The 9,450-nt window shown below is 32.7% G+C and overlaps 1 protein-coding gene across 1 annotated transcript; it reads left to right on the forward strand.

The window, feature by feature from the left end:
- The first annotated feature begins 556 nt into the window (after nucleotides 1-556).
- On the forward strand, nucleotides 557-7,083 carry LOC120069571 (proline-rich receptor-like protein kinase PERK4). Its single transcript, XM_039021360.2, has 9 exons — nucleotides 557-684; nucleotides 797-1,085; nucleotides 1,772-2,158; nucleotides 2,947-3,465; nucleotides 4,508-4,594; nucleotides 4,945-5,015; nucleotides 5,544-5,620; nucleotides 5,831-5,975; nucleotides 6,419-7,083. The coding sequence occupies exons 2-9, from the start codon at nucleotides 875-877 to the stop codon at nucleotides 6,818-6,820; spliced, it is 1,899 nt and encodes a 632-aa protein (XP_038877288.1). The 5' UTR covers nucleotides 557-684; nucleotides 797-874; the 3' UTR covers nucleotides 6,821-7,083.
- The last annotated feature ends 2,367 nt before the right edge of the window (nucleotides 7,084-9,450 follow it).

Raw genomic sequence — 9,450 nt, forward strand, 5'->3', positions numbered from 1 at the left:
AGTTTATAATGGGAGTTAATGCGATTATTAAACTGTGATTCGAACCTTCTCTCGATTGTTTAAAAATAAATAAATAAATGAGAGCTCCGAAAAATTAACGATAAATCATGTAGCTAGGCAAAAAGCTGCGGCTAATGTTTGAGAATCGGAGGAGCTGCCAGAAGGTTGAAAACATGTCATCATAGGTGAAAAAGTTTGATATACCTTAAAATCCTAAATAAAGAGCGACAAAGATATCTTAAAGTTGGAAACAACAAAGACCCAAATAAAAGAAACTATAATACATATTAATTAATTAGCCTCTAATGGGGAAGTAAAACCAAGTAAAATCTTCATTTTTCACTCAAGAAATTTTTTTTAAAAAAACGTTGATAACTTTAATCATTGGCTTAATTATTATGGATTTTGAGGCTGTGTTTGGGACAAATGTAAGAAAAAGCTTGAAAAGAGGAAAGAAAAAAAGAGGTTAATTAAACCAAAAGACGCCCACCCTGTAAATGGTTAATTATTAATAACAAACTCCAACTAAACTTGGGATTAGACAAAAAAAAAAACATAGCCTAATCCACCTTGTGTGTAGGAGACCATTGGATTGCACAAGCCAAAAAGGGTCTCCCCCTCTAATTTCTCTTATGGGATTCTCACTTTGAAACTCATTTTCCCTTCCTTTCCTCTTCTCAAAAGGTAAATTCTTCTTCTTCATTCCTAATAATAATTAATTGTTAATCATCTCTTAATTCACTATTATCCTTCCTCCTCTTTGGTGTGTGTTTTTCCTTTGATATCTTTTGTTCAGGAAGCTGGTGAAATTTCCGGCAAAAATTATTTTCACCTTAAATCTTGGCCGGAATTTCACTGCTTTGGTAAGAGAGAGATGGATTCAAACTATGATGAGAGTGCTCCGGGGCCGGACTCTCCATCTCTGCCCGCCGATCCACCGTTAGATTCGTCGTCTTCCTCGTCACCCGATCCACCGTCGTCATCACCACCATCACCACCGTCTCCCGATCCCGATTCCAATTTCTCTCCTCCACCACCACCGGAAAACGATGGCTCCTCCAATGATTCCTCACCACCCCCAAAAGGTTCTAGTAAATCATCATCATCATCTTACTTCTGGCTTGGAGTTTGAACTTTTTATACGAAGAGACAAAATTTTATCCAATTTTATTTCAAATTTAGATAAATGTTGTGATTTTAAACCTTGAAAAATGTTGCTCCAATCAATTTTCACTTTAAGTATCATTAAAAATATTTCTTTTCTACGTATTTAATCAATTATAGGAATATAGAATATACGAATTTCATAAAATTTTAGAGAAAATTGACACTAAACTTTTTTTCAATGCTAAAATTTACAACTTTTAACAAAATTATTCCATAGTAATTTTTCAAAACTTTAATTTATTGAATTTAGTTAGTTGACGAAGATTTTTACATTTTTTTAATTAATTAGTGAAATAGCAGGAAGATCTTTACGCTTTTTTAAAAAAGAAAAATAGTTAGTGAAATAGCATAAATTGAACTACTTTTAAGTTTAGAGTTTAATGACATCTTTAAGGTCAAATTTGATTGTTGGAGAATTAAAATGTAGCCATTCTTGATTCTTCATTTGGGTTCTTTCTAGAAAAATTTCTTTACATTTTTAATAAGATGGATGAGTTACTTCTCTTGTTGTTAATTGACTTTGAAATAAAATCTCATGTTATCTAATAATTATAAATTATAAGTATATTTACTCTTTTATTTATTTTATATTACCATATCATAGATTCTCCTTCTCCAAAGTCGTCGAAGGATAAATTGGATAAACCATCGGACAGTAAAAAATCCCCTTCAGCTCCAAAAGAGGGTAGCCCGCGATCGGCACCGCTGAATTCTCATTCTCCTCCATCCCGATCTTCGTCATCCGCAGATGCATTGCCAGCACCAGGTCAGACGGAAGGAAAGGCATCACCGAAATCATCAGCAAGACAGCAATCGTCCGAGGCCGATTCCTCGCCATCGGAGATCAACCCAGGGGTTATAATTGGGGTGGCGGTGGGGGTGGGCGTTCTCATAATTGTTCTCATATCAGTAGTTGCATTGTGTACAAAGAAGAAGAAGAGAAAGGGAGATCCTGTGCAATATTATGGAGATCATGGTCGTGGACCTAGAGGTAATTTACTTTACATGCATACTTATGTTTTTAATTAAATGCTTATTTCTGGATTTAAATAATAATAATGGTACTTGTAGCAATTCAGAGACTTAATAAAACACATCATAAAATAAGTTGCTGTAAAAATATAAAGCATTTAAATCTAGGTTTGTTCTAAAAATAGTCAATGAGGATTCCTCCCAAGCTCTCATTTTATTTGATTTTTTATTTTTAAAATTTTCAATAAAACAAACCACTAGGGAAAGTAAGGAGATTTAAGGCAGAAGTAAATTAGGATTTGGTTTAACTTACCAATTTAGTCTTAAATCTTTTGAGATTTCTATCAATATGATTTCTAAATTTTTCTTTAAAATATTTAGAGTTCACATAAAATTCAAATTTCACATTTGAATTTTTTTAATTTCAAAATTTTCAGACTTATATTAAATATAAAATTGAAAGATTATGAACTTAATTATTAGGCACAAATTAAAAAATCAGCGACCTATTAGATATTTTTTAAAATTCAATTACCACATACATACAAATCTAATTTCAATCACTGAACTTATAATTTAAAAGATTTACTCAATTTGGTATGATTGGTTTCTTTTAACAAGTGTATAAATGGTTCTTTTCATTAATGAGTTATGTTAAATGTAATTATGGAAATAAATGTACATTAACAAAAGGAACCACTTTTAGTTAATAAAAATGAAAATATACGGAGATTATTTTATTAAATGTTAACATTAAAAAGTATAAGATAAAGACAACTTTGGTTATTTCATGACATTAACATGCAGGTGGTGACTATTACAACAGTTCACAGCAACAAAACTGGCACAATAACGGCATGCAGGGTCCCGGGACGGATCAATTTGGAAGGCAACCCCCATCGGCGTCTCTGGCCGGGAGCGGGTGGCCAATGAGTGGTGGCGACAACATGACGACGGGCAGCTCCTACACGGGGCCTCCTCTTCCTCCACCATCACCATCGATCGCCTTTGGGTTCAACAAGAGCACGTTCACATACGACGAGCTCGCAGCAGCGACAGGTGGGTTCGCTCACGCAAACCTGCTTGGGCAGGGCGGGTTCGGGTACGTGCACAAGGGAGTGCTGCCCAATGGAAAGGAGGTGGCCGTGAAGAGCCTGAAAGTGGGCAGCGGGCAGGGTGAGAGGGAGTTCATGGCTGAAGTTGAGATTATTAGCAGAGTCCATCATCGGCATTTAGTGTCTCTGGTTGGTTACTGCATTGCCAGTGGACAAAGAATGTTGGTCTATGAGTTTGTTCCCAACAACACTTTGGAGCATCACCTTCATGGTATTATTTTATTGCTTAAATGGCAAATTTCGTCCTTGAATTTAGTCTCCTATAATTTGATAAACCGTTCATAAATAGAAAAAAAAAATCATTTGCTACACCTAATTAAACATTAACAAGTGGTAATTCATTTTCTAAAAAATATTAAAAAAATTATTTTCTATTGTGTAGAGGAAGGAAAACATGAGATTACATTTAAATATTGCTTTTTGTAAATAATCCCTATGGTCGAAATTATTTATGAGTATTTTATCAAATCATGGAGGTTTTTTTACAAGGTTTTATCAGATGATTAAATTTTATGAACTAAATTCTAACTTTCTTTCAATTATATGATCAATTTTATTTTTTATTTTTTATGGTTAAATTTTCATTTTAGTGTTTAAAAAGTTTTAGTTATTATGATTTGTTAAAAAAACTCCATAGACTATTATCAGTTATATTGAATATGTGACACGTTTTCTACCTATGTGACAATTGAATAGTATTTTATACTTATATGACATTTATTTTATATTAAGCTATACTTGAAGGTGAGAATAATTAATCTTTCAAGAAAATGATGAGATTAATTAAAATGAGAGAAAATTTTAGGTGTTATTTGGGTTACATTTATTTTGTACAGTCAAAACAATTGTCCAATAAAAATTATATAATCATTATATCATTCTTAGATGTAACTTAGAGGATACATAATCATTGCAAGGATAAAAAATTAAAACTTTTAAATCGATTAATACCAAATTGAAATTAAGCCCAAATTACATAGATCCTATAGATTGTTGTAAAACCACCCATATTCATTAAACTATAACTTTCTTAAAATTGAAATTAATTAGATCTCAAGATTAATCTTTCAGTATTACTTTCGTAAATCAAATTAAAATTTAATGATGGTATGTTCGTATGTATTCCACAAAAACATAGATTCCAAGTAAAAATAATAATAATAAATAAAAGTATATTAGATAAGTAAATTATTTTTTAAAAGATTTTTATTAAGTTAATTCTTCTTCATCTTCATGATGATTTTTTTTTTCAGGCAAAGGTCTTCCAGTAATGGATTGGCCAACAAGACTTCGTATTGCCATAGGTTCTGCCAAGGGTCTTGCTTACCTTCATGAAGATTGTAAGAAATTTCTCTTTTTTATGTTATAAAATTTTATTTAAATTGACATTTTAACCCTTAAAAAATAGTTTTGAAATTTATTTAAATTTTTTTTTCGATAACACTTTGAAAGTCATTCCGAACAATTATGTGTTGCATATAGTTACTTCGATTCGAAAGCATTTTTATGTCTAACATTTCTCTCCCTTTTCCAAAAAAAAATCTCTATTTGGTAGGATTTTTGAAAATAAATATTTAGTTTTATTTAGCTGTTTCATAATATATGTCAAAGTAAGAAAAAATAATTGATTCTAACATTCATAGTTGATTGAATCATTTATGAAAAAATAAAAAAGAACTTCTATTTCCAGGTCATCCAAAGATTATTCATCGAGATATCAAGTCAGCCAATATTCTGATCGATGCCAATTTTGAAGCAATGGTATGTTCAATCAAGAAAAAATATGCATCATCTCAAAACGGTAAAACTTTTAAATAATATAAAATCATGTATTCTCCTTTCTCATCTTTATCCTATATATTTTCAATAAATCATAAATTTAGTTCTTCGAAGTTATTTTTTATTCAAATCTTTGGTTAAATGATGACAAGATTTTCTTACAAGAAAAATACAATTTTATGGATATGTTTTCAAAATTTATAACAAACATATTAATGGATGATTAATAGTTTTTAGAAAAACTGACTATAAACTAGTGTATATACTAAATATAATATTTATTGAAAATGTATAGAGTAAAATTTGACAAAATAATATTTTAACCAATAATAGAATATAGTACACACTTAGCATAAAGCAAACAATAACTATATATTATAAAATTTGTAGTATTTTAATGTAAAACATGACATATTGAATAATAATTTATCCATAACATAACTTTGTTGTCTTTTCGGAATTCAAAGGCTAATTGTGCATGATGGGGGTATCGAGTTGTGATAATTTCAGGTGGCTGATTTTGGATTGGCTAAGCTATCAACAGATAATCACACACATGTCTCCACTAGAGTCATGGGTACATTCGGGTAAGCAAATTCAAATTCAAATAATAAAAATGGTTTTTGGTCAAACTTGAGCAAACATTTAGAGAAAGTTCATGATGATGAGATTCGAATCGCAAACATTTTGATCATTAAAACCATATATTATATGTCAGTTGAGTTATGCTTACATGTTTACTTTAAAATGTTATTTGAGAGCTACTGTTTTTGTCTTTAATAATTTGTGGGATTTAGGTATTTGGCACCAGAATATGCATCAAGCGGAAAGTTGACAGAGAAGTCTGACGTGTTCTCATTTGGTGTAATGTTGTTGGAGCTCATCGCAGGCAAAAGACCTGTAGATCCTACTCAAGCCATGGAGGATAGCTTAGTTGATTGGGTTTGTATACCTTTTATAAACTTAATAATTAAAGTTAAATTTACGGGGCTTACTTCTTAAACTCTACAACATGTCTAATAGGTTTAACCAACTTTTATTGTCATGTTTAATGCATCTTTAAATTTTAAAGAACATCTAAAAGGTTTAAATTTTATTTTAAAATTTAAAGTTAACTTATTTAACAAAACATGACTCTAAATTTTAAAATTTTCTAATAAATCATTAACACATTCAATGTCTTCTAAAACTCACAAGTTTAAAGTTATATTAAATATAAAATGTAATCTTATGTATAATAGATTAGTTAATTTTAAAAATGTTTAAAAATGTCGAGGACTTATTATTAGGCAAAATCAATTCGATATTATAAGCATAGTAGATAAAACAATTAATTAAGTTTTGAAAAAAATTAAATTTGTTTTTGTTGATGTTTGTTGGTGTAGGCTCGACCATTAATGAGTCGGGCATTGATGGAAGGGATCTACGAGGAGCTGGTAGATATCCGCTTAGAGAATGAGTTCAATACACAAGAAATGGCTCGAATGGTGGCTTGTGCTGCAGCTTCCATCCGCCACTCGGCTAGAAAACGCCCTAAAATGAGCCAGGTGGTTCGAGCCTTAGAAGGAGATGTTTCCTTGGACGACTTAAACGAAGGGATAAGACCAGGCCAAAGCTCCATTTACAGCGCCACCAGCTCTGACTATGATTCCAACGCCTATCATGCCGACATGTCGAAATTCAGGAAGATCGCTTTGTCAGACGACAGCAGTGAACTCGCAGCTTCCAGCAATGACTCTAGAGAGATGAACCATCCCAGCCCCGGGACTCAAAGGCCGCTCTTTTGATCCCTATCTTTCCCCTTTAATAATTTTATCAATTCACGTTATATCTTATTTATTTTCATTTCATAGAAAAAGGGGGAGAAAAGGATTGTTTCAGTGTCTTTGGTTGATTAAATTGTGATGCGGTCGTGGCCATAACCAAGAAAGATATCAACTGTGGTTTTATTAAAGTTTATTTTCATTTTATTTTGTTTAGGTTTTGCTCATTATATTTGTAGATTTCGTTGTTCTTAATTTTTGGAGGATTGATTGTTTCTTCTATCATACACCCTTTACATTCTTTTCAACTTCGAACTTTCTTTTATGCAGTTTCGTACTCACTTTTATGATATGCTTCTTTTTTTCCTAACATATACTTGTTGGTATACGATATTAGATTTATCTAGATTTGTTTGAATTCCATTGTAACAAATCTCTTCTGTTATAGTATTTCTAACATTTAGAAAATCTTGTTGTAACTTCACATTGGCATCTTATTACAAATAGGTGCTCATACTTCATGGTAATCATTAAGCAAAGTAATATTGAAACTCAAATTATCTTATTCTTATCTTGGTTTCAAAGTCGTCGACCTACATCCTCTCTTCAATGGCTTCTTCTTCCTCCTCCCAACCCTGTTGTCTCAACCCCTCGAATTTATGGTCTTTTATCTAATATTTGTAATCTAGTTTCGATCCGTCTTGATGCAACAAACTATGTTCAATGGAGGTTCCAGATCTCTGCAATCTTTAAAACTCATGCCCTGTTTGGTCACTTAGACAGTACAACCTCAATTCCCCAAAAATTCTTTCAGTTGAGACTACCCAAAACCAACCTACTTCTGAAAATATCATCGTTGTCCCTCCAACCGACGCCAGCAACGTCAATCCAGAATATATTCAGTGGATCTATAGAGATCAAGCCCTTTTAACCCTCATCAACGCCACCCTTTCCCCATCTGCGTTCTCCCCTATCACCTTCGTCACCACAGTCAAATAACTTTGGACCAGTCTCAAGACCTGATATTCTTCTAAAACCCAATCTAGCATCTTAGAACTTAGATCCGCCCTATATACAGTCAAGAAAATGTAGAAAATCTAAAACGAGATCTCCATGAGCGGAAGCAAGATCTTTGCAAGCCTGTTGTGTAAGAATACAAAGCATTCACAAACATACAAAATAGTTATGCATTTTAGAACAAATTATAGCATGTTATCTTAAACAAATACAAAAGGAGAGAGACATACCCTTGAATCATCTTCTTCTGGAAATCTCTCATTGTCATTGTCCAGCCAAATGATCTCTCGTTGTTGCTCCAATCGTCTGGCCAGTAATCTCTCACTGTCGCTTGCACTCACGAACAGACTTCTGCACGAACAAACACCCGTCAACACTACCACTCGGCAACCTTGGTATTCTCGAAGTGATAATCCATGAGGTGTGGGCTCTGTGTGAATTTGATAGAAGGAAAGAGAAATCCAACGACCGGACTACACAACCAAACAAGTAGGAGAAGGAAACTGTCTATCGCATAGACTAAGAATGCTTGATCGTTTAGTAAATCTCGCTTACGTGAGAATCGTCTAGCCGATCGTTTAGTCTCTCGCTCAATCGTTTACATGATCGTTTAGACTCTCGTCTAATCGCTTAGTATCTCGCTTACATGATCGTTTAGCAAATCTCGCTTATACGATCGTTTAGCATATCTCGCTTACACAATCGTTTAGCAAAACTCACTTGATCGCTTAGAATCTCGCTTACACAATCGTTTAGCAAATCTCGCTTACACGACCGTTTAGCAAATATCTCGCTATCATTTAGTCTCTTGTGAGGGCTATCGTGTAGGCTCTCGTGAGCAAACGATTAGTGAATTACTTAATGAAGCGATTCCCTGCAAAATGAAAACTATTTTCATTTTTATCCTTCAGTTATCAAATAACTAAAATTAACTTCCCACTTGTACGGTTAATGGAGAAAAGAATAACCCAACAATTATCTCATAATTGTTTGATTATAAATAAATATAATAACTAACTTATCATATTATATTTATAACCTATAGTTTTAATACCACATCATATGTAATATTTAAACCATAGTTCTTTTCTCCTTGATATAAATCATATTTATATCAATTCCTCCAATTAATGTATCTCATACATCATATCAATTATATCACATATAGTTAAATCAGTTTAACTATATCATATATAATCAAACTCCCTTTTATCAATTTGAACACTTCAAATTAACCCAAAAACCGATTTTCAACTTGAATCCATTGAGCAACCAAGGGGATCTTATATGAACCTGTAGTTTGAAGCTCCAACTGTACGTGAATAACTGATTAAACTCTTTAGTCACGAGATCCACTATTCGTTAACTGGCAGTCACTCTACTAAAGACCGACAGCTGCACTCTTCACACTACAGATATATTTCTATGTCCATGTTAACCAATCAACAGTGTCATAACCCTTCACAAATCGCTCGTAAGTATAGCTTGGCCAATTTACCATTTTGCCTCTGTAGTTACATCTAACTCCTTAAGTACCATTGATTCCTTTAATGAACAATAAGTCATAGTCCTACTATGACTATGTCCTCTCTTCCAAAGAGAGGGTGTGTTCATTATGTTCAAGACCCAGAATCAGC

The sequence above is a fragment of the Benincasa hispida genome, chromosome 1 (assembly GCF_027475165.1).
Source record: "Benincasa hispida cultivar pf3 chromosome 1, pf3_genome.v1.1, whole genome shotgun sequence".
NCBI classification, from domain to species: domain Eukaryota; kingdom Viridiplantae; phylum Streptophyta; class Magnoliopsida; order Cucurbitales; family Cucurbitaceae; genus Benincasa; species Benincasa hispida.